Source organism: Electrona antarctica (genome assembly GCF_951216825.1).
Source record: "Electrona antarctica genome assembly, chromosome: 20".
NCBI lineage: Eukaryota > Metazoa > Chordata > Actinopteri > Myctophiformes > Myctophidae > Electrona > Electrona antarctica.
Genome location: NC_136801.1, coordinates 2,180,541 through 2,207,007, shown reverse-complemented (window position 1 = coordinate 2,207,007; position 26,467 = coordinate 2,180,541). Strand labels below are relative to the sequence as shown.

Sequence of the window (26,467 nt, the reverse complement as noted above, 5' to 3'; positions counted from 1 at the left end):
CATTGGTGTGTGAATGTGGGAAGTGAGGACGCTGGCGTCGACTGTTCGCCGCTTCACCTCCCAATGTATGAATGAATGAACTTTGAGGACTTGGAAAAGCGCTATAAAAATGCAATTCATTATTATTACAGTACACAGAATACAGTACAGTAACTATCACAATAAAAGTATAGTTGCACCACTCAGTTCCAGGGGTAGGCCTATAGTGGGGGTGGGGAGGGGGGGCACGGGGGGGCGCCAACCCCCCACATCCCTCACATCTCAAATTATTATTTTGGCAAAAAATAATGAAGTATTTTAAACCCTGTTTCTAAATAGGCTGTACACATCTGCATGTTTTAATAGCTATGTCTGCGAGGGTTGCGCACGTGCACGCAAATGTGTGTGTGCATGTGCGCACGCACGTGTGTTATTACGGGGCGTCCCCCACTTAAAAAAGTAGCATTACAACACTGCTCAGTTCACACGGGTGTGATTTTCGAAATCACACCCGACAAATGCAATTCGAATAAAAAAATCCCCTCCCCCTATTTTTCCATAGGCTACTGTACACGCCCCCCTTCTTTTTTTTCATTTCTTTAACTGTATGATGATTTCCTTTTTGAGTGGTGTAAACCACTCCTACGACTGGCTTTGTTAGTTTACGTGTCTGTCTGTCTGTCTGTCTGTCTGTCTGTTCGACCAAAAAATTAGCATGGTTGCTACGGTCACCCAGTTCACCCGGGTGTGATTTCATTACGTCAGACATTACGTCAGATCAGAGCTGATCAGGCTATATAATACCTTACACCACTCAGTTCACACGGGTGTGATTTTTTTCATATAATTGTATATTCGTAAGTCTTTAAAATGTTCCGATGAATTGAAAATGGAGGACCCTGATGTAAACAAGTCTCTTTTTTCTGGTTTCATCCTCGTAGCAGATTTTGTATTGACCTGTACTTTCATTTTTGATCTGTACCCATTCTACAGACTGTGAATACAATTTTCAATCAATCAATCAATCAATTATTGTATTGAACTTTGCTTTCCCGTGCAATTTTATTCTACAAACTGTTAATTAAAACAAAAATCAATCAATCAATTTAAAACAACATAAACAAAAAAAATCAATCAATCAATTTAAAACAACATAAACCAAAAAAATCAATCAATCAATTTAAAACAACATAAACAAACCCAAGTAAGCCCAAATAATAAGCAACTACTACACCCTAGAAACAAGCCCAGAAAAAAAAACACAACCCACAACTACCAATTATTTACAAGCAAGCAAAACAAAGCCCAATGTCGCTTATAATAAGCAGACATGGCAACACTGGCTGAAAGGAAGCGATGCGTCAAGGTCCTGGAAGAACCATAGAGTCACATCATGGGAAGAACATGGATGACGGTTTTTTTTTTTTTTTTTATCGATATGAAACGAGCACAACATTTAGAGACGAACAAAATCTACACTTATATATAATAAAACAAAACAGGAAATCATGTAAGAAAAAAAGGATTGTAGGCCCTATTAGTGCTTTTTCTGGTTTTATCCTCTTTAATAACATATTTTGTATTGACCGGGCTGTATTTTCCTTTGAACTGTACCCAGGATTCTACAAACTGTGAATATATATAAAAAAAAAAAAAAAATCACGACAATCACAATTTCACTTGCAGATCACGTGACTAAACAGGCGGAAGTGACGTCACGTGTATGGCTCCGCCTCCCTCCTCCCAAAGCACAGACAGTAGTGTTCAGTTGGTTTTTCAGCAGCAGCACAGCATCCTTCCATCCATCCTTTAAACACAACACAACACACACTACACAATCCACACACTGTCTTTCTGGAGAAGGAGACACACACACGAAACACTCCATCTTTTATTTTTTACTTTCTTTACAGATCGGCGGAGCCGTGCTAATAACGGCAACAACACACACTCTCTGCTTCAATACAGAGCAGCAGCAGCAGGACGAACTGAACGGTACGTGCTCTCTGTGTGTGTGTGTGTGTGTGTGTGTGTGTGTGTAGTGTGTGTGTACACTGTGTGATGTGATGTGTGTGTGTACTGTGTGATGTGATGTGTGTGTGTACTGTGTGTGATGTGATGTGTGTGTAGTGTGTGTGTGCGTGTGTGTGTGTGTGTGTGTGTGTGTGTAGTGTGTGTGTGTGTGTTTGCATTGTGTATATCTCAGAGAGTGGAGGAAGGGGGAGGAGTGTGTGTTTTGTGTTATTGCAGCAGCATATTAGGAAAAGGGGGGTCGGGGGGGGGGGGGGGTATTACAGCTAGGCTGCATACATCCCATAGCCCGGAGGGGTGGTGGGTCGGTCGCCGTGCTCTGATTGGCTACCACAGCTGCTGTGCTTCCCTTGTAAAGCAGTGGGTTTTCAACCAGTGGTCCAGGGACCACCAGTGGTCCTTGATGGGGGTTCCAGGTGGTCCCCATACAGCTATAAATGATGGAGAGTTGGTAACCAAATGGACCCTTATAGATCTTTAACTCTTGAGAGCTTGGACCCCTCACAGGTCCATTCGGTTTCATGTTATGCAATTATGTTATGCAATTATCTCCTAATGGTGCCAACATCAATACAGCATGGAATTGTGGGTCTGAGTCAGTCTAAATGTCATCAAATGGTGGTTCCGTGGCTCAAATACCCAATAAATAATAAACAATGGGCCTTGATATGAAAAGGGTTGAAAACCACTGCTGTAAAGATAATATTTGCATTTTGCCCCAGAAGAAAAGGGGGGTTTCGTTTTTGACAGCAAAATTCTGATTTAGTTGTAGTGTTTTTTATTTTATTTTTAGGGGCGATATCCCAGCTTTGAGGGTTTGTGCCTACATGTATATGTATGTATGTATGTATGTATGTATGTATGTATGTATGTATGTATGTATGTATACATATGTATGTATGCATATATTGATACGGGTCAATATACATTTTTGTAGTTTGTGTTTTATTTATTCGCAATAAAAACATTATAGGTCTACGGAAAATAAATTATAAAAAGGCAGAAAAATAAAATAAATAAATAAAAAAGTTAAGTTAAGCCACTGAGAACTGATTCCACAAATGTCCGTTTTCAGAAAAACCTATGTCTTTATGTCAGTGGTTCTCAAATTTTTTCATGTTAAGGACCCCCCAGAATGATATGAAATTGGCCGCGGACCCCCCATCTGAAAATATGCTGTTCCAGGGACCTCCTCCCAGAAGCAAAGATTTGAGTTAAAACGTGCTCTGAAAGAATATATAATATATATTCAAAGATTTTCCCCACATTTTCACGATTTTTCAAAAATAGCAGATCTACGAGCTCGTAGCGCGGCACTCGGTGAGCTTGTAGATCTGCTATTTATATATAGCTAAAGCACAACACAATGCTTAAAACACCAAAAGGGGTTCCTGTCCAGAATGGGTTTTAAACTAAATAAAAAAATAGTAATCAAACCTTGTATCAACTCAAGGCTAATCCAACAAATACATACAGACAGACAGTGCCTGGCTGTATATCAGAGCAAAGATCAGCAGTTGTCATGACAACCAATAGTCAATCACAGTAGAGCGTTCCTCGTGGCAATGGGATGCTGCTGCTGTGACTGGCTGCCCCCCCCCCCACCACCACCACCGGCCTGTTGACACTAGACAGACTGTAGTGTCCCATCATCGATGATCAATGTCACGCACGGCATGTCATGGCATGGACTGTCACTCACACGAGGCTATAGTACTTTTATTGCTAATGCTATGATTCAGAATCATAATGTATGCAATATCAATGATGCACAATAACAAAACGTCACCAGAGAGAGACATGTGAAATCACTGTAGCTTAGCCCGCCTGGGCTAATAGCTTGTGTTGTGGTACAGCAATGATTTGTACTTGTATTACGTTGTAATAAGGTTATTATTATATTAGTGGTTTTCAACTGTTTTTCACATCGAGGTCCATCATTTATTCGGCATTTGAGCCCACGGATTTGATGACATTTAACCTCTCGGACCCATTTGAGCCACGGACCACCATTTGATGACATTTAGCCTCTCAGACCCATTTGAGCCACGGACCACCATTTGATGACATTTAGCCTCTCAGACCCATTTGAGCCACGGACCACCATTTGATGACATTTAGCCTCTCAGACCCATTTGAGCCACGGAACCACCATTTGATGACATTTAGCCTCTCAGACCCATTTGAGCCACGGACCACCATTTGATGACATTTAGCCTCTCAGACCCATTTGAGCCACGGACCACCATTTGATGACATTTAGCCTCTCAGACCCATTTGAGCCACGGACCACCATTTGATGACATTTAGCCTCTCAGACCCATTTGAGCCATGGAACACCATTTGATGACATTTAGCCTCTCAGACCCATTTGAGCCATGGACCACCATTTGATGACATTTAGCCTCTCAGACGCATTTGATCTATGGACCACCATTTGATGACATTTAGCTTCTCAGACCCATCTGAGCCACGGACCACCATTTGATGACATTTAGCCTCTCAGACCCATTTGAGCCATGGAACACCATTTGATGACATTTAGCCTCTCAGACCCATTTGAGCCGACGGACCACCATTTGATGACATTTAGCCTCAGACCCGCCAAGACTTGGAATGTTTTGTTGTTGGAAAAGATTTTGTCCACAATTTGATTGATTGATGTTGGTAGAGAGATGACGGGCAGACGTTAATCAAAAAATATTCTTCTACGTGTGTGTGTGTGTGTGTGTGTGTGTGTGTGTGTGTGTGTGTGTGTGTGTGTGTGTGTGTGTGTGTGTGTGTGTGTGTGTGTGTGTGTGTGTGTGTGTGTGTGTGTGTGTGTGTGTGTGTGTGTGTGTGTGTGTGTGTGTGTGTGTGTGTGTGTGTGTGTGTGTGTGTGTGTGTGTAATGCAGATGTTAAACAACAATTTAACTCTTGAGAGCATAACATGAAACCAAATTGACCTGCTGTAAGGGTAAATTTGGTTTCATTTTAGACTCAAGAGTTAAAGATCTATTAAGGGTCCATTTGGTTACCAGCCAATTATCATGCAGTGACTGCACCACCATGGGCATGCACAGAAGACAGTCCATGTGCTTTTAACATGTTCATGTTGAATGGATGTTTTTTATTAGCAGTATTGGGTTCTCAAAGTGAGGTCCTTTTTTTAAAGTGGTTCCAGGGGGTCTCCAGTTAAATCAGTAAATGTATACATATAGCATCAAAACCAGTTTAGCAACTGGAACATGATCAGCCCTTACAACCTTGGGGAAAAGAAAAAGTGAAGATAATTTTGACAACACAAATCCTGTATTGGGGTCAAGGTGAGAACCACTGTTTTAGTCAGTGCTGAACTAGTAGACAGTAAAAAGCAGTGACCTTTTCATTACCAATATTGACCTCTACCTGCTACCCAAAGAGGTAGCCTACTTAATGTAAGTAGTATGAAGTAGTATAAGATTTCTGGATATTTAGAAAACAATAACTTCGATATATATAATGCAATATTAATAATATCTCATTTGTTCTGTTGTTCTGTGTTCTTTTAACTGCAGCTTATTGCGAGCGTGCTGCCACCATTATGAATCCTGCCTACAGCCCCACGCCAACAGGGGTCCCCTATGCCAACCAAAAGGGTGCACTCTACCCAGGTACTGTGTGTGTGTGTGTGTGTGTGTGTGTGTGTGTGTGTGTGTGTGTGAGAGAGTGTGTGTGAGATGTCAAGCTTGACTAGACATTTAGAACTTGGGCTGACCGGCCGACCCATGAGCCACTGGCCGACCCATGGGCCGACCGGCCGGGCTGACCCATGAGCCACTGGCCGACCCATGGGCAGACCGGCTGATCCATGAGCCACTGGCCGACCCATGGGCAGACCGGCTGATCCATGAGCCATGGGCCGACCGGCCGTCCCGGTCTCCTCGTTTCTGTTTTCGAACGACAAGCTGACATTAAATGGATGTGATAATCATTGTTAATTTTCTCCCTGGATGCAGGGTTCCCCATGGGCTTTGCACCGGCATACCCCAACATGTACCCAGGGGTCAACCCAGCCTTCCCTGCAGGTAAGCACAATAGAGACATCATCAATACCCGGGGCGACTGTGTCTCAGGAGGTAGAGCAGGTCGTCCAATGATCCATGGGTCGGCGGTTCGAATCCCGGCTCCTCCTGTCTACATGTCGAAGTGTCCTTGGGCAAGACACTGAACCCCAAATTTCTCCCGATGTGCTGGTTGGTACCTTGCATGGCTTCCGCCGCAATCGGTGTATGAATGCGTGTGTGAATGGGTGAATGTAATGCACAATCTCTGTAAAGCGCCTTGGATAAAGACGCTATATAAATGCACCATTTACCATTTAATACCCGTAAGTTATGCGGGAACGCCTACTGAGTGGCAAAAAACTACTTTCTGGCCTTGACAGCCCCATACATCCACACAGAAAAGTCATATCTGATTGCATTAAATGACTGTAAACAACATTAAATTCACTTAGTCACTCACTTTGCCACTCGATCTGCCATTCACTGTGCATAACCTCTATACCCCTCTCTCTGTACTCGTGTGATTTCTGACTGCCATCCCACTACCAGATGGGATGGCAGTGGCTCAGGGGGCGGCGGTGGCTCAGCGGTAGAGTGGCTGGATGGTAACCGCAAAGGTTGCCAGTTCGATCCCCGTGGGCTCCCCCAGAGTTAGTGTCAAAGTGTCCTTGAGCAAGACACTGAACCCCTAATTGCTCCCGATGTGCTGGTTTGGTGCCTTGCATGGTTTCCGCCGCCACCGGTGTGTGAATGTGTGTGTGTGTGTGAAATCTGTGAATGGGTGAATGTAATGCACACTATGTAAAGCGCCTTGGATAAAAGCGCTATATAAATGTACCATTTACTACCAGAATCAGAATAGAGTCGACGTGGTGTCAGTTTGCTAGGATCGCGCTTATACCAGCAGCACTTGCCTCCCAACTTGCCACAGACTATTCATAAGTAGCTCACTCTGCCTCTGCCTTGGGTCCAGGCTCATCTTTACATAATAAAGTGCATTATTCAGGCACATTTCAGCCACCTCATTTAACCATTAGGACCACTCTACGCAACGTCATCAAACGGCGACGCGCACCTATGGTAACATCATTCTACACAGGTCACAGGTTTCTGCGTTACACTTCCTCTGTGGCCGCAGGCCGGTTGAGATTCTAGTCCAGGAGATCCTGTCATATAACACCCGTCCCTACACTGGCTCCCAGTTAATTACAGAATACATTTTAAGATTCTAGTCATTACACAGCGAGCCCTCCATGGCCAGGCACCTCCTTATCTCTCTGACCTGCTCCAACCGTATGTGCCCAGAAGGTCACTGTCTGAGATCCACATCCCATGGCCCAGAAGGTCACTGAGATCCACATCCCAGGCTCTGCTGGTTGTTCCTCAGACAAAACTAGTAACTAAAGGTGATCGAGCCTTTGCAGGTTTTGCCCCTACTAGGCTATGGAATGAGCTCCCCTTCCACCTAAGAACTGTGGATTCTGTGTTCTGCCCCTACTAGGCTATGGAATGAGCTCCCCTTCCACCTAAGAACTGTGGATTCTGTGTTCTGCCCCTACTAGGCTATGGAATGAGCTCCCCCTCCACCTAAGAACTGTGGATTCTGTGTGTTGCCCCTACTAGGCTATGGAATGAGCTCCCCCTCCACTAAGAACTGTGGATTCTGTGTGTTGCCCCTACTAGGCTATGGAATGAGCTCCCCCTCCACCTAAGAACTGTGGATTCTGTGTTTGGCCCCTACTAGGCTATGGAATGAGCTCCCCCTCCACCTAAGAACTGTGGATTCTGTGTTTGGCCCCTACTAGGCTATGGAATGAGCTCCCCCTCCACCTAAGAACTGTGGATTCTGCGTTTTGCCCCTACTAGGCTATGGAATGAGATCCCCCTCCACCTAAGAACTGTGGATTCTGCGTTTTGCCCCTACTAGGCTATGGAATGAGCTCCCCCTCCACCTAAGAACTGTGGATTCTGTGTTTGGCCCCTACTAGGCTATGGAATGAGCTCCCCCTCCACCTAAGAACTGTGGATTCTGTGTTTGGCCCTAACTAGGCTATGGAATGAGCTCCCCCTCCACCTAAGAACTGTGGATTCTGCGTTTTGCCCCTACTAGGCTATGGAATGAGATCCCCCTCCACCTAAGAACTGTGGATTCTGCGTTTTGCCCCTACTAGGCTATGGAATGAGATCCCCCTCCACCTAAGAACTGTGGATTCTGTGTTTGGCCCCTACTAGGCTATGGAATGAGCTCCCCTTCCACCTAAGAACTGTGGATTTTGTGTTTGGCCCCTACTAGGCTATGGAATGAGCTCCCCCTCCACCTAAGAACTGTGGATTCTGTGTTTTGCCCCTACTAGGCTATGGAATGAGCTCCCCCTCCACCTAAGAACTGTGGATTCTGCGTTTTGCCCCTACTAGGCTATGGAATGAGATCCCCCTCCACCTAAGAACTGTGGATTCTGTGTTTTGTTTGTAACCTTTATTTCAGGGGAATCCAATTGAGACCAGGGTCTCTTTTTCAATGGCGCCCTGTATACAAATAAGAACATTTACATTTTACATACATGACATGGACACACAGTACAACAAATATAATCCACAAGCACATACACACAGAAACAAAACCTTGTAACCAAATGTTACAGAAAGCAGGTGCATATGCCTTCCTCTAGTGTGAGGTCAGTTAAGAGTATCTTAAAAGTAGTAAACGAAATAAAAACATTCAACTTCAATTTGTTTTGACAACCATTCCATAAATGTGGAGCATACACCCTGAAGGCAGTATCTCCCAATTTAGTAGTAGTTTTTGGTACCTTCAATAAAAGCATATCTTGTGATCTAGTACCATAAACTGATGTATTGAGAGCTAGCAGTTTTGTTAAATACAGAGGTAGTTTACCAATTAAAGCTTTATACGTGAACAGGGTAGCATGCCAGAGAAGACCATTCTACTGAGGTATATAATGCACAGTGATGTGTTCTGAAACCTGCTCCTGTAATAAAGCGGAGTGCACTGTGATAAATTGCGTCCAAGGGTTTTAGAATGCTGTCAGTGGCATGCATATACAGGATATCTCCATAATCAAAAATTGGCATAATTGTTGCTTGGATTATCCTCTTTCTATTCTCTTTAGAGAAGCATAATCTATTTCGATAGAGGAAGCCAATTTTAGGTTTGATTTTCTTTGTTAGATTTTCTATATGTTTTGCCCCTACTAGGCTATGGAATGAGCTCCCCCTCCACCTAAGAACTGTGGATTCTGTGGACATTTTTAAAGGACTGTTGAAAACTCACCTTTTTAGACAGGCCTTTCCATAGCCGGCCTGGTTAAATGTTGATTGCTTGCTTTATTTTAACTCTATTTTGTCTATTTTGTTCTACTTTATTAGTGATTTAGTTCTTGATTTGTTTTATTGACTATTGACTTGTTTTACTTTTATTGTTGTTAAAGCACTTTGTGACTGTAATTGTCTGTGAAAGGTGCTCTATAAATAAACTTTACTTACTTACTTACTAGTCTGAAGAATCGATTTGGTAATGTTTCCACTTTGGGAACCACTGGTGTAAACTTTCGCCTTTATTTTATATATTTTATGGAGGGACAGACAGTAGGACAGACAGGAAATGTGGGGGAAGACATGCAGTAAAGGCCGTCGGGATCGGGAGTCGAACCCGCGGCACACTGCCTGACTGGATTACCAGCCACGGTGCCTGGACCACTGAGCCATGGCCCCAGGCCCCACTGGTGTAAACTATTTGATATCTGCAGCTCTAACCTGAAGTGCCCTTCCTCCCACCCAGGCTACGCTCCCGGCGCTCCCTTCAAGATGTCCTGCTCTCCCAACGCGGGGAACCTCCCTCCCTACGCCTCGTCCCCTAACCCCTACCAGACCGCCATCTACCCGCTAAGGAGCGCCTTCCCCCACCAACAGAATCCCTACGCACAGGTCAGTGTACGGCTGTACACGCACTGAGAAACACTTGAGTCGATGCTTGATTGCAAAACATACCCTGTGTGCCTGTATATCATCGGTTCTCAAAGTGGAACCAAATGGACCGTTCTCAGAGTTAAGTTAATATTGATTTTACAATATAAATTGGGGGTCCCAGAGATAGAAATGCCATTAAATGGGGGTCCGTAGACTAATGCATGTCAAACTGTTTTTTTTTAATTAAACGGGTTGAGAATCACTGCTAGAGCCGTACAAATAATCTTCTCTTATGGGGGTCCCTGGCATATCTCTTCAAATGGGGGTCCGCAGGTTTATTAGTGTCAATTTGGGGGTCCTTAACACATTTTGTGCCCAAGACGTCTGTGGACGTCCTTGGTATTACCGCACGTGCATAGCCCAAGACGTCTGTGGACGTCTTTGAAAATAAATAAATATATATCTTTAAAAAAATTTCTTTTTTTTATTAAAAAAATCAAAAAATCAAAACAATGATTTTTTTTTTTTTTGATACGTGGTGCCAAAGTTTGTGTTTTCGCCATTGAGAATGCATTTGGCGTTTAAATTAAATAACTCAGAAACTATAAAACATTTCAAAGTAAAAAGTTCCAGCATGTGTCTCCACAGTCAGCTGAATTATAAAAAATGTGAATGGATTTTCTAGGTGAAAGTGATTTTGGGCAGTTTTGCGTGGGCTCTCAATGTGTTAACATGAAAAGGTTTGGGAACCTCTGCTGTTTATAACCCATTCTGGCATAGTGGCCTCTCTCTCTCTCTCTCCAGGCGCTCGCCCTCGCCTCGCATCAACAAGCCGCTTACTTCACGCAGCCCCTGTATGCCGCCGCGGCCGCCCCGCCCCCCCACGTCATCCATCACACGACGGTGGTGCAGCCCAACGGGATGCCCTCCGCCGTGCCCATGTACGCCCCCCACCACCACCACCCCCACCACCACATGCACCAGCCCCGGCACGGCGGGGGGGGAGGGGGCATCACCATGGGCATGGTGGCCGGGACCACCATGGCCATGTCAGCCGGTGAGTGTCGGTGTCGTCCCTGAACGCGTTCAAAGAACGATCGTTCAAAGAACGCGTTCATATTTTTGGGTGAACGTGAACTGAACGGTACTGTATTTCTGCTTGATGAACGTCATTGTGAACGCGTTTATTTCTGCCGTTTGTGAACGTTCACGTTCAACTTCGTTCAAGAGTGAGTGTTTCCGTAGAGCCTTTCAGGCGAAACACACCCTAAACGTCACTTAATATCTAGCGGAAAACCCACCAATAAGCCCTTATCCGACAAAAAAAAAAAGAACTTTCCCAACACTGGTCCGTCTTGATTTCATCGACTACAAACTGTGACCAGATTTGACCGAGGGACTGCCATCGTGTAGCCTCCAGCTTTTCACCAGAGGAGAAAAACTGAAATTATTCATTTTTTTATCCAAAATGAGTTAATAGCACAGGCAGACTCTTCACATACTAGAGGGTCTGGACGTCATACTGGTCGGCCAAAAGAGCTATTTAAGAGCTAAGAGTTAATTTAGGCACTGCAGTTTAGAAGAATATTTAAGTTGAAGAATACACACCTGGACACTCAGATATTTTATTACATGTCAGAACTGAGGGACTGAGGGACGGCCATCGTGCTATTCAATTCAATTCAAAGGAGCTTTATTGGCATGAGAAAACGTACGTTTACATTGCCAAAGCAGAGTTGGAACAAGTGGACAGGGGGGAGTTCCCCCTGGTTGGACGTATCGTGTGGAATATGGGTGTAACGATACGATACTTATCACGATACATGGTTGACGATACGTGGACGATTTTGGTTCATTATGGCGATTCGATACGATTCAATGATTTTAAATCGATACAGTAACTGTTTAAAATACATTGACATTATTTTAAACTAAGTAATTAAACTGCTCTTTTTCTTTTTTCTTCTAAAACAAATGCTAAATACCTGCACAAAAATGTAGTATTGATACAATCGATTATTTGCATTACAAAACTATACGATACGATACATAGTCAATGTTTTCATTTCGATTTACTTTGATTCTTGAAATTAAAATCGATTTTTCGATGAAGTTACTATATCGTTACACCCCTAGTGTGGAAGGAACACGTTATTCCAACCAGTTCCTTTCCCCTCCATTTTGTCATGCAAATACATTTGCATTGTATTTGTCGGTATTGCGTACCTATTGCAGTGATGTAAAGTTGGGAGTCATATTTTGCCATTTTTAAAAATTGTAGCATTGCAACTCCAATTTAATTTTATATGGTTATAATGTGGTTATCAGTGGCGTATCCAGGAATTACGTTTTGGGCAGACAAGATGTGTTAATTGTCGTCTCCCCGCGCACAATCGTAGCACTAAAGGTTTTCAAAGAGATATACCTGCCAGACGAGTAGTATACAAAGGCTGAAAGGCATTCATTTACATTCCAATGGGCGATTGAGGGTCGTGCTCTACCGCAACGGCCAATCAGCTGTCCACTAACAGTTCTCAGGTCTTGTTTTTGTCCTCTTTTTTTTCTCATTGTATGGATTTTGGCCAGGCCAGAAATGGATTTGGACAGGCGGACGCCTGCCCTCGCCTTATTGTAGATACGCCTCTGGTGGTTATATTCATAAATGAGAAAAAGAGGTTGCGCATCAGCAATGGTTTTCAGTGGAGTGCCAGACCCAAATCCAGTATACATCAAAAAACAGGGAAAAAAAATCCAAAAAGGTAGCACATCCAAAAATTAAACAAGCGGTGGACAAAGTACTCACATTTCTATTTCTTTATTGGCACACACCAAAAAGGAACGCTTACGCGTTTCGGCTATGCAGCCTTCATCAGAGCATGTAGAAAACAGAAGAAGAAATGATTATTATAACTAAAGCTAGCAAAATAAAGTAGAATAAAAACCAGTACAGTTACAGTACAGAAGTGTATCACCCGTGGATGCGGAGCTCGTTGTTTTATTGCGTCCCTTAACTATAAACTGCGTTTTGGGATGCAAAATGCACCCTATTTTAATCCTTGCTATTGTATTTGTCCTTACTCCTCTCTCTCAGGAACCTTGTTGACGACTCATTCGCCAGCTCCTGTCTCCCCTCACCCGGTCACGATGCCCACATATCGCCCCCCTGGCACGCCCACCTACAGTTACGTGCCTCCACAGTGGTGAACACCGGGCAGGCTGGTGAGTACTTATTTTTTCCCCACCGATAGCCAAAAATGTTGAACCCATTTTGGGCGGGAACCCCTTTTGGTGTTAGCATTATGTTATGCTTTAGCTATTGAAAAATATCAGATCTACAAGCTCATAGCGCGCCACCGAGTGGCGCGCTACGAGCTTGTAGGTCTGCTATTTTTGAAAAATCGAAGAACGACTGACATAGAAACATAGCTTTTTCAGAAAACTGTCAGGATGTAGAAGACATTTTTAGAATCTGATCTCAGGTCAAAATGGGTTAAGGCCTGAGGACCCGATTCTACAAAATGTCTTCAAAATGCTAACTATGTTTCTATATGAGCGGTACTCAAACTATTCCATGTCAAGGACATGGCCACCGACCCCCCCCCCCCCCCCCCCCCCCCCCCCCATGGCCACCGACCGCCATCTGAAAATAGCGACTTTAAGCAACGACGGCTACGGCAGTCGGCTCCGGCTACGGGAAATGGATCAGTGCTCGATACATAAACCTGCTTGAAATGGATCAGTGCTCGATACATAAACCTGCTTGAAATGGATCAGTGCTCGATACATAAACCTGCTTGAAATGGATCAGTGCTCGATACATAAACCTGCTTGAAATGGATCAGTGCTCGATACATAAACCTGCTTGAAATGGATCAGTGCTCGATACATAAACCTGCTTCCCGTCGCAGCCCTTTCTACTACGGCAGAACCTACTCTTACACGTAGTGTCTACAACAACGCCATGTCATAACCATGTTTATTGAAATTATAGCTGTCATACATTCACACCGATTGCTCCATCACCTCTTATGCTGTGTAATGTGTTGGCATGCTCTGAATGAAGAAATAACACTAATACCATATGTCACATTAACGATGATTATTAAAACGGTTTTAGAATAACACGGATTGCTCCAGCACCTTCCTCTTTCCACTGCTGATCATGTCCAGCGCATGTAATAATTAAGCAATATCGACAACACACGATGGGTGTTTATGTTTGACACATGCTGCATAGACGCGTCACCATGGGAAGTTTGGGAACCAATGGCAACGTCACCGACGGCTGTTTGCTTAACGATTTATTTTGACAGCTACAGCGATTGCGTCACAGCCGCCTAGAGGAGCCGTCCTGAAAACAGTCGTTGCTTAAAGTCTCTAGTATGTTGTTCCAGGGATCCCCCAGACGCAAAGATTTGAGTTAAAATATTCGCCGTGAAAGAATATATTCAAAGATTTGCATGCACACCTTTTCAAATTTGTTTATGAATAGCCGATATACAAGCTTGTAATGAGCTTGTATATCTGCTATTTTTCAACAGGAAAAGTTTAAACCAATGGTTAAAGTGGTTAAAAGCTAAGATGACTCAGATCCCAGTTCCAGGTCTTAATGATATTATTACACCTGTAATCATTGGGATGAATGAATGGCTTTTCCCTTCTCTCTCTCTCTCTCTCTCTCTCTCTCTCTCTCTTCAGGTCAGAAGACGGTAGACACGCATTCACACACTACAGTCCAGTGTTATCGTTGTTATTTCGTTTTTTACACTCGGGGTGTCGACCGGCCCTCTGCCCAGACGGTGTCTGCCTCTGGTTGCCCTTCCTTCCCTCTGCCCAGACGGTGTCTGCCTCTGGTTGCCCTTCCTTCCCTCTGCCCAGACGGTGTCTGCCTCTGGTTGCCCTTCCTTCCCTCTGCCCAGACGGTGTCTGCCTCTGGTTGCCCTTCCTTCCCTCTGCCCAGACGGTGTCTGCCTCTGGTTGCCCTTCCTTCCAGCATAATGTGAATTCTGAAGCCCAACCGCGTAGAAAACAGGCCAGTCTCGGAACAAGAGGAGGGTTGAAATAGACCACTCTACTCCCCCCCCCCCCCCCCCCCCCCCCGAATGCCCCCCTCCCATTAATGAAATGAGGCTTCCCAGCACTCCATATACAACTCCATATACAACTCCATATACAACTGGCATCAAATGGCTCAAAGACTCAACATTTTGTGTTTTTCTTTTTATATATATATATTGCCGGCTTGTTTAAGTGACGAGACATGGGAGTTTGTTTGGTGGTTTTTTATTTCATTTTATTTTCGGGGCAATCATATCGATATCGTTGAATGCGTCGTTGCATGTACATTATAAATTTATATGAGATAATGCTAATCTCAATCTACCTGCTGTGACTGACGTGCATAGGCAACAACAACAACGAGGCATAAGTAAAAAAAATAAATAAAAGAATAAGCAGAATAATAAATCCCCTGCGATGCCGACTCGCCAACGACCACGTCTGAAATGTAAAAAAACGGAAATAATGAGAATAGTTTCCTCCCATAAATACAAAACTGCTGTTTTCACCGCTTTTGTCTTTTGTAACTACTTTTATTATTTTATTTTTTTCTTCTTCATAAGTGGTGCCAAGTATGCTTTTTGTCAGGCTTTTCTTCTTCTTCCTTTTTGTATACTAGGGGGCGAGGGGACTTTGGGCTCCATTTCCGTCACCGCTAAACCCCTTATCCCTAAACGTCTTTGCCTTTTTTGAATGGTGCAACCACTACAAAGGAACAGCAATGTCCGTGTTAACCTATGTGACATGTGTTAACCTATGTGTGTGACTATGAGTACCAGTAGGGGCAAAAGTGGCGCTGTTGTGCCAGAAACAGAGAGAGAGAGAGAGATAGTGCTGCACTGTTGCCTGCTAATGAGAGAGAGAGAGAGGAGGAGGGGGGGGGGGGGGGGGTGTTGCACCACTCAGTTCAAAACATTTTTGAATAGTTAAAATGGCCAGTCTACAAGCTCACAACGTGTCAATGTAGATTGGCTAGTTGAACTATTCAAAAATGTTTTTCAAAATAGTAAAACAAAAAAAGGCAAAGAAGATTAGGGATAAGGGGTTTAGCGGTGACCAAAATGGATCCCTTTGTTTGCTTGTGCCTCTGACTGGAAGCCATTCCAACACTTTGGGTGGTTCTGTTTAGTTAACGGTCTTAACGCGGGGTTAGGCTAACACTAGATGGCGCTAAAGGAGTTAGCGGTCTTAACGGGGGTCTCTTCCTCAGGTTCTGACCGTCTCCTCAGCCCAGAGCTTTCAGGTGAATATATATATATATATGCCAGTGGTTCCCAAAGTGGGGTCCGGGGACCCCCAGGGGTCCTTGAGGGATAGTTTGGAACCAAATGGACCCTTATGGCCGGGTCTGTAACTCTGAGAGTGTACAAATGGAACCAAACGGACCCGTTCCGTTTGGTTCCATTCGTACACTCTCAGAGTTAAATTACCAGTGATTTTACAATGTAATTTAGTCAATGTTAATGTAATTAGTGTCAATTTGGGGGTCCTTCGAACAAACGGGAAGGTAGGAGCGCACACCAGTAGTGGGGAGATGCTGACCGCGGGAGATAAAACTATGACTGAGAAAGGAGAGAGGCCGCACAGCTCGTAGTCACGATGCCAACACATTTTTATTTTCTCCAACGTTTCGGCAACAAGTTGCCTTCTTCAGGGAATGACGAAACGTGTTGTTGCCGAAACGTTGGAAAAAATAAAAATGTGATGGCATCGTGACTACGAGCTGTGCGGCCTCTCTCCTTTCTCAGTCAGTTTGGGGGTCCTTGACATGAACCACTGGTATAGGCAGTATAGAAACGTACGTCAGTCATCATCATCTCTCCCTTTTAGCCTGAATTATTCTAGGAGGAGGAACGAAGGACATGAAATGAAAACCTATACGATGAAAGAAAGCAGTTTTTAAAAGAAACGTACACACATTCTGTACGTACTGGATTATTATCTCACTGAATCAAAAGGAGAGGCAGTCAGTGGGTAGAGTCTACAGACAGGCTAGTACCAGTAGTACACGCAACCGTGTGTGTGTGTGTGTGTGTGTGTGTGTGTGTGTGTGTGTGTGTGTGTGTGTGTGTGTGTGTGTGTGTGTGTGTGTGTGTGTGTGTGTGTGTGTGTGTGTGTGTGTGTGTGTGTGTGTGTGTGTGTGTGTGTGTGTGTGTGTGTGTGTGTGTGTGTGTGTGTGTGTGTGTGTGTGTGTGTGATGGTTTTAAGACTGAGGTTATTCAAAGTGGTGGCACACTGATACACAAGTTGTTAATTATATTATTTAATTCTGAAGCACTACATAGTACACAGTATAAACTCACTGCTAACATTTGAACTCTTTGGAAAACTAGTTTTTCTTTTGTACACACACACACACACACACACACACACACACACACACACGTGTGACTGGCACTGCTGAAGAATAGGAACTAATTGTGTGTTAGAACCATTTTACTTTTACCTTTTTTTTCTCTCTTTTTTTTTTGGCTGTTTTTACCTCAAGGTTCCAGAATTACCATAAATGTTATAGTCTCAACATTTGCTTTTATATGTTGCCTCAGTCATATCACTTAAATAATCGTTTTTTTGTAAATGTTATATTGTTTTTTTTGTTTTTATTTTATTGTTTTTGGTTCTTGTTTTGTATTCTAAAATCTAAAGAAAGACCAAAAATAAAAACCATTATGAGAAAAAAAAAAAGTCTGTTGTATTCGTCTTTACATTAATTTCATACCATCCACAATTGTAGTCAACTCCATGTAAACCAGGGGTGGGCAACTGGCGGCCCGGGGGCCACAACCTTCACTTAATGTGGCCCTCAGGTTAATGTCAGAATACTGATATATTATTGGTTTCAGCTGTTTACAATTCCACAACATGCAAACATGACCCGCTGTTATTACTTCAGTCTAAATTAGTACGGTAGCTCAATGCGCAACACAAGTATAATTAAAGACATTTGAAATTACATAAAAATGTTAATTTTCAGGATTCCAATTCAAAAATAGCAAAAATAGCCGATCTACAAGCTCAAAACGCGTAGCGTTTTGCTACGACAGTAATATATGGCCCTAGGGAGTGAGTGTGGAAATATAGTGGCCCTCTCCATTGTCAAAGTTGCCCACCCCTGGTGTAAACCTATGGTAACTTTCAACTCAATTTTAATCATTTTAGATGAATTGAAAACATCTGTCCACAGTGACTGGGCTTTCTAATGTGCGAGGGGGCGTGCTTTTCCCATTACCTTTTTATTAATTCTTTTTTTGGGGGGAAATGGATAAATTTAAATACAATTAATAATTAAAATGAATATCAAATATCTAAATATTTAGTTAGTAGACCAGATCCACAAGTTGCCAACATATTTGAGGCAAACCGGAGTTAAATGAGCAACACTTGGCCTACTGCAAGACAGATACATTGATAGACAATATGGAGGAAGCACTTACAGAAACCCCAACTGAAGTACTAGGGCAGGACAGGAAGAAAAACAAACCATGGGCCACTGATAACATCCTAGATCAGGGGTGCCCACACTTTTTTGACGTGAGAGCTACTTTCAAAATGATCAGCTCAACAAGAATTACCCACCATTGCTGAAAAAGTGAAAATAGTTTAAATATGTACCTGAGGGGGCTTTAGAATACTGGCATTACATATAGGACAAATGCACTTGGAATGGGAAATAGAGGGGGAGAAATCTAATAGTTAGGGGGGTTTTGTATTTAATTTGTGCACAGCAACACTGTTGAAAACAAAATATTGCATTGTGAGTTTGAGCTTACAGGCCCCTTTTGTCTATCAATCAAGTCACCTTTAACTTGGCAGATTCCAAAAATAGTTTTTTATATATTTAAATTAAATATTCTTTAGGGACATGTCCTGTGATCTACCTGTACAGCCTTTGTGATGTGATCTACCTGTACAGATCTACCTTTTGGGCACCCCTGTCCTAGATCTACCTGGAGGCAGTAAAGTGGATCACTTAATATATATTAAGTATCCCTTTAAGGACCCATTTGTTTCCAAACTATAATTTACCTGGGGACCCCCTGGAACTCCCTCAAGGACCCCTGTGGGTCCCCGCCACTGAACTATATAACTGGCTAGGCCGGCTAGTTGCCTATAAGAGTAAATGGTAGAGTATAGTCTATTATATCACAACCATTGTGTGTCTGACTGTCAACACAGTTGAACAACAGCTGTAGGGAAAGGTTGAATTATCCTCTTTCAATCTGCAAAGAGTTTGTTTCATAAAAAGCCCCCGTAGACACTAGACATGTTATGAGATATACTTTCTGTCAAGACATTCTGTGCAGGTGATTGTTTTTCTAAAAGGCCTCATTTCACAATGTCTTTTAGTTTTTGTACTTATTTTAATAAAACAGTAATTAAGTTACATTTAGAATTCCAATATTGTACTACTTTTAAATGATACTTTTACTTGAGTAAAACACCCCAGTTAGGCTTAATAGCAGAGATTGTTGTCAATTCTACTGCTCTGCTGCCATCGTGTGGAATGTCCTGGTATCACACCATCCATTAAAACTGCTTTTCAACCCTTTTCATTTCAATGTCCATTATTTATTTATTTATTCGTCATCTGAGCCACGGACCACCATTTGATGACATTTAGCCTCTCAGACCCATCTGAGCCACGGACCACCATTTGATGACATTTAGCCTCTCAGACCCATCTGAGCCACGGAACCACCATTTGATGACATTTAGCCTCTCAGACCCATCTGAGCCACAGACCACCATTTGATCACATTTAGCCTCTCAGACCCATCTGAGCCACGGACCACCATTTGATGACATTTGGCCTCTCAGACCGATCTGAGCCACGGACCACCATTTGATGACATTTGGCCTCTCAGACCGATCTGAGCCACGGACCACCATTTGATGACATTTGGCCTCTCAGACCCATTTGAGCCACGGAACCACCATTTGATGACATTTAGCCTCTCAGACCCATTTGAGCCACGGACCACCATTTGATGACATTTGGCCTCTCAGACCCATCTGAGCCACGGACCACCATTTGATGACATTTAGCCTCTCAGACCCATTTGAGCCACGGACCACCATTTGATGACATTTGGCCTCTCAGACCAGATAAGATTTTATCCACAATTCCATCCATGCTGTATTGATGTTGGTACCATTAGGAGAGATAACAGGCAAACGTTGATCATAACAACAATTCTTCTTACTTCTTGTAAATTAAGTAATGCAGATTTTTTTTTTAAACAATAATTGAAACCAAATGGACCTGTACGGGTCCATTTGGTTTCATTTTACGTTCTCAAGAGTTAAATTATTGTTAAAGAACTAATAAGGGTCCATTTGTTTACCAAATCTCCATCATTTAGCTGCATGGGGACCACCTGGAACCGCCTCAAGGACCACTGGTGGTCCCCGGACCAGATTAACTTGTACTGTACCAATAATACAAATAAAATAAGAATCTTGTACTGTATATGTATAAATAATACAAATGTACGTTGGGTTGTGTTTCAGCGTTGTGGCTCTTCCCTTGAAGTGAAGATGATGATGATGATGATGAAGGACCCCCCCCCTAGCTAGACAGAGCCTTATGGGTCTGTAACTCTGAGAGTGTACAAATGGAAAGGTTCCATTTGTACACTCTCAGAGTTAAATTAACATTGATTTTACAATATAAATCGGGGGCCCAGAGATAGAAATGCCATTAAATGGGGGGTCCGTAGACTAATGCATGTCAAACTGGGGGGGGTTCCTTGAAATTAAACAGGTTGAGAATCACTGCTAGAGCCGTGAAGATCTTCTCTTATGGGGGTCCGCGGGCTAATTAGTGTCAATTTGGGGGTCCTTGGCATGAAAATGTTTGGGAACCACTGGCCTATCTGACCTCCAAGCTGAACCACTGGCCTATCTGACCTCCAAGCTGAACCACTGGCCTATCTGACCTCCAAGCTGAACCACTGGCCTATCTGACCTCCAAGCTGAACCACTGACCTATCTGACCTCCAAGCTGAACCACTGGCCTATCTGACCTCCAAGCTGAACCACTGACCTATCTGACCTCCAAGCTGAACCACTGACCTATCTGACCTCCAAGCTGAACCACTGACCTATCTGACCTCCAAGCTGAACCACTGGCCTATCTGACCTCCAAGCTGAACCACTGACCTATCTGACCTCCAAGCTGAACCACTGCCTATCTGACCTCCAAGCTGAACCACTGGCCTATCTGACCTCCAAGCTGAACCACTGCCTATCTGACCTCCAAGCTGAACCACTGGCCTATCTGACCTCCAAGCTGAACCACTGCCTATCTGACCTCCAAGCTGAACCACTGGCATTTATTTCATATTTACATGTCTTCTGTGAACTCTAACATTACACCTAGCTACATGTTTAAGCATTTATTTCATATTTACATGTCTTCTGTGAACTCTAACATTACACCTAGCTACATGTTTAAGCATTTATTTCATATTTACATGTCTTCTGTGGTCTCTAACATTACACCTAGCTACATGTTTAAGCATTTATTTCATATTTACATGTCTTCTGTGGTCTCTAACATTACACCTAGCTACATGTTTAAGCATTTATTTCATATTTACATGTCTTCTGTGGTCTCTAACATTACACCTAGCTACATGTTTAAGCACTTATGTCATATTTACATGTCGATTTCCGCTCTGACATTTATTCCAGACATGCTCTAGTATGTGAAGAGTCTGCCTGTGCTATTAACTCATTTTGGATAAAACAATAATCAGTTGTTCTCCTCCTGAACAGTTAGTCTTGCTGCCATGAATGTCTGTATCAAAAAAGAGTCACGTGTATGTGTGGATGCTCTTGCATAATATGACCAGCAGAGGGCAGAACAACAATGTCCAGTATAGACACAGTCATTCTGTTCTGATCAGTGGGATTTATTCATGTATTGATTGATTTAATTCATTGGTTCTCAAAGTGGGGTCCGGGGACCCCTAGGGGTCCTTGAGAGAGTTCCAGGGGGTCCCCAGCTAAATGAAAATTAGGAACCAAAATGGACCCTTATGGGTCTGTAACTCTGAGTGGTTCCATTTGTACACTAAATTAACTTTGATTTTAACAATATACACCAGGGTCCCAGAGGTGGAAAAGAGATGCCATTAAATGGGGGTCCGTAGCCTAATAATGCATGTCAAACTGGGGGTCCAGTTTGGTTGAGAGTCACTGCTAGAGAGCTTACTTATGGGGGTCCCTGCATGTCATATCATTTCTAATGGGGGTCCGCAGGGCGCAGGCTAATGGGTGTCAATTTGGTGGCCCTTGACATGGAAAAACTGATTTTAATTTACAAAAATGTCTAAATATAACTGGCAGGGGGATAACTTTGGGTCTTTAATTGGCACAGTGTCATTTTATATAAACCACATAATTGCACTGGCTGATTAATACGCTTGCATATCGAAATTACGTTCCAAACACATTCTGGGCGGGAACCCCTTTTGGTGTTTTAAGCATTATGTTCTACTTTAGCTATTGAAAAATAGCAGATCTACAAGCTCATAGTGCGCCACCGAGTGCCACGCTACGAGCTTGTAGATCTGCTATTTTTTTAAAATATTGAAAATGTGGCGCGAATCTTTGAATATATATATATTCTTTCAGAGTGAACGTTTTTAACTCAAATATTTAGTCCCTGGCTGGAACAACATATTTTCAGATGGGGGTCGGCGGCCAATTACATATAACAGCAGATCTACAAGCTCATAGCGCGCCACCGAGTGGCGCGCTATGAGCTTGTAGGTCTGCTATTTTTGAAAAATCGTAAAAATGCGGCACAAATCTGAATATGCCGAATATATATTATTTCAGAGCGAACGTTTTTTTTTATTTCGACGTCAGGCCTAAATGGATTAAGGCAGTGGTCCTTGGGGCGGTCCCAGGTGGTCCCCGCATGCTAAATGATGCAGTCGGTAACAAAATGGACTCTTATCGATCTTTGTTTTACTCTCGAGTGTAAAATGAAACCAAATGGATGGGCCTACACAAGCTTGTAGATCTGCCATATTTTCAAAAGATTTGCACACGTTTGAAAACTTGAAATACGGGACATTTTTCATAATTAGTAGCCGATACTTTTGATGCCAATACTTGTACTGAAGTATATTTTGAATTCCGGACATTTAGCTTATACTTGTAACAGAGTATTTCTATATTAATGCAGTACTGATAGTTTTACTTAAGTAAAATTGTGAGTACTTTTCCCACCTACAGCTAATAAATAAAATGGTGCATTTATATAGCACCTTTATCCAAGGCGCTTTACATGCATTACATTCACCCATTCATACACCGATTGCGGCGGAAGCCATGCAAGGTACCAACCAGCACATCAGGAGCAATTAGGGGTTCAGTGTCTTGCCCAAGGACACTTAGACATGTAGACAGGAGGAGCCGGGATTCAAACCGCCGACCCATGGATCATTGGACGACCTGCTCTACCTCCTGAGCCACGGCGACTGCGGCTAAATAATCATCTTGGCATCCGTGTTGCACTCCAGGCCATGTGGCTGTGAGCTGAAGGGGTTAAGTGGAAGTGGGGCTCTGTGAGAGAGCAGCTTGTTGACTTCCTAAGAAAAGTGCCTCTCTGAGCCTCACATGGCACCATGAGGCCCCCCCGTGCAGTTCAGTTCCTTCCCCAAAGAATATCAACCTTAGCCCAACATATCTCACAGGAGGGGTACAATACATGACACAAATACAGCCTCCAACATCCTCCCTGTTTTGACATTCCACATCCGTCGTCTATTACTGAAATAGGCTTCTCAATCTGAGTAGTGACTGATAAACAATTAATTGAACTAATATAACAGTATACTATAGCGTCGCGCCCGCGGCCTCAAAGGGACTCGGGCTGATCCCGCCACGGCCTCCCACGCCAGAGAAATGGGTGCCCGTCCATTCCGTTTCTCTCACTTGTAGGCCTACTGGCTTCTCACTTTACTTGTATTGCAAATGCATATTATTTGTTTAAACTTTAGCCTATTCAATGCAACAGTTCACACAGATGGGAAACTATCTAGTCCTGTCCTTGTTCACGTTGTACAGTACTTTGAAACACTTTACACTTATATAAATCGATGCCAGTTTAAATGCTCATTCTCAACAGTTGCAACAACTTTATACCTTTTGAGCATCACATTCTTCCAAGCATTGTTTTATTTGAAGGTATAGTTTTCTCCACAAACAGTAGTTTGTTCACATTGGTTAGAACGCACGTTTTCAACAAAGACGTAGCGCTGTATGTCGTCTCTGTCGAGTGGAAACCTCATTATGTCCAAAAATGTTACGTTTCAGGATTCAAACTCAAAAGTTACAATATGGAGATATAATAATATGGTTTCAGCATTACGCCTGGAGCTAGATCATAGATATTTGACTTATGTGGAAGTTTGACTTCATCATCCATCGATCGATCAACCTCACGGCTAATCAACACATCTGGACAAAAAGCCTACTCCTACCTACTTAATTAACCCATTTAGAAAAAAAAAAGTCTTCTGAAAGAATATATATTCAAAGATTTGCGCCGCATTTTTACGATTTTTCAAAAATAGCAGACCTACAAGCTTGTAGCGCGCCACTCGGTGGCGCGCTATGAGCTTGTAGATCTGCTATTTTTCAATAGCTAAAGTATAACATAATGCTTAGTTAAAACACCAAAAGGGGTTCCCGTCCAGAACGGGTTAATGCTCAAGCCTCTGGCCCAGTGATAGTTTTGACAGCAAATTTTGAGTTGTTTTTAAGTGTCTTTCGAATAAAATGTCTGCTATTTTCAGAGCGCAACACGCGAGCACAACCAAGCATACAATGACTTGTCTTTAAGTTCTACTGGATCTCTATCTCCACTATAGTCCCTCCCAAACATTTTAGTCTGTTTTGTATTTGTTGACTTAAGTGTCAATATATGTGACTCTTTTTGATACAGAGACAGTCATGGCGGCAAGACTAACTGTTCAGGAGAGGAGAAAATAAGACTAACTGTTCAGGAGAGGAGAAAACAAGACTAACTGTTCAGGAGAGGAGAAAATAAGACTAACTGTTGAGGAGAGGAGAAAACAAGACTAACTGTTCAGGAGAGGAGAAAACAAGACTAACTGTTCAGGAGAGGAGAAAATAAGACTAACTGTTCAGGAGAGGAGAAAACAAGACTAACTGTTCAGGAGAGGAGAAAACAAGACTAACTGTTCAGGAGAGGAGAAAACAAGACTAACTGTTCAGGAGAGGAGAAAACAAGACTAACTGTTCAGGAGAGGAGAAAATAAGACTAACTGTTCAGGAGAGGAGAAAACAAGACTAACTGTTCAGGAGAGGAGAAAACAAGACTAACTGTTCAGGAGAGGAGAAAACAAGACTAACTGTTCAGGAGAGGAGAAAACAAGACTAAGTGTTCAGGAGAGGAGAAAACAAGACTAACTGTTCAGGAGAGGAGAAAAACTGACTCTTCACATACTAGAGCATGTCTGAAATAAAGGTCAGATTGAGCTGAAATCAACATGTAAATATGAAATAAATGCTTAAACATGTAGCTAGGTGTAATGTTAGAGACCACAGAAGTGAACCTTTCAAACCTGTTTTCTCAACTCGCTGTTTCTCTGCAAGACATATTACTCTATGAGCCATATCTCCTAAACTGGTGGGTCAAACTGAACTGAACTGAACAACCAATATGTCAATTTGAAGCTATGATTCCCTGCTTTCACATGACATGAAAAACAAAAAATAAAAATAATTCAATGACTTGAAACTGTCACATATTTACAATGGCAAGAATGCGATAGGGGTGGGTTCGGTAGCGCTGCAGCAGCTCCAAGCTTCATAGCGAGGCTTCTCTCTCTCTCTCTCTCTCTCTCTTTCTCTCTCTCTGTTCCAACCACCACCACCAACCAGAGCATCACCGCACGGCGGTATTCGGGTTACCTCCTGGGTTAGGTCTAATGCACTCAGAGCAAGCCATATGGCACAGCTCGGCTTCACACAGGGAGCCATGATGATGTCGGCTTCACACAGGGAGCCATGATGATGTCAAGGCTTCACGCAGGGAGCCATGATGATGTCAAGGCTTCACACAGGGAGCCATGATGATGTCAAGGCTTCACACAGGGAGCCATGATGATGTCGGCTTCACGCAGGGAGCCATGATGATGTCACAGCTCGGCTTCACGCAGGGAGCCATGATGACGTCAAGGCTTCACACAGGGAGCCATGATGATGTCAAGGCTTCACACAGGGAGCCATGATGATGTCGGCTTCACGCAGGGAGCCATGATGATGTCACAGCTCGGCTTCACGCAGGGAGCCATGATGATGTCAAGGCTTCACGCAGGGAGCCATGATGGTGTCAAGGCTTCACGCAGGGAGCCATGATGGTGTCAAGGCTTCACGCAGGGAGCCATGATGACGTCAAGGC

The 26,467-nt window shown here is 43.2% G+C and overlaps 1 protein-coding gene across 2 annotated transcripts; it reads left to right on the top strand.

Moving 5' to 3' along the window:
• Positions 1-1,736: 1,736 nt before the first annotated feature.
• fam168b (family with sequence similarity 168 member B) lies at positions 1,737-16,370 on the top strand. 2 transcript variants are annotated; one of them, XM_079489198.1, is made up of 7 exons: positions 1,737-1,974; positions 5,548-5,643; positions 5,989-6,057; positions 9,836-9,981; positions 10,768-11,020; positions 13,055-13,182; positions 14,662-16,370. In XM_079489198.1, the coding sequence occupies exons 2-6, from the start codon at positions 5,574-5,576 to the stop codon at positions 13,165-13,167; spliced, it is 651 nt and encodes a 216-aa protein (XP_079345324.1). In that variant the 5' UTR covers positions 1,737-1,974; positions 5,548-5,573; the 3' UTR covers positions 13,168-13,182; positions 14,662-16,370. The 2 variants fall into 2 exon arrangements, with proteins under 2 accessions (XP_079345324.1, XP_079345323.1); XM_079489197.1 differs by having other exon boundaries at positions 10,744-11,020.
• The last annotated feature ends 10,097 nt before the right edge of the window (positions 16,371-26,467 follow it).

Bases quoted from the DNA above. Each gene is read 5' to 3' on its own strand.
- fam168b (XM_079489197.1), top strand. From the start codon at position 5,574: ATGAATCCTGCCTACAGCCCCACGCCAACAGGGGTCCCCTATGCCAAC. The intron at 5,644-5,988 runs GTACTGTGTGTG...CCCTGGATGCAG, and splicing joins AAAGGGTGCACTCTACCCAG to GGTTCCCCATGGGCTTTGCA. The intron at 11,021-13,054 runs GTGAGTGTCGGT...CCTCTCTCTCAG, and splicing joins CACCATGGCCATGTCAGCCG to GAACCTTGTTGACGACTCAT.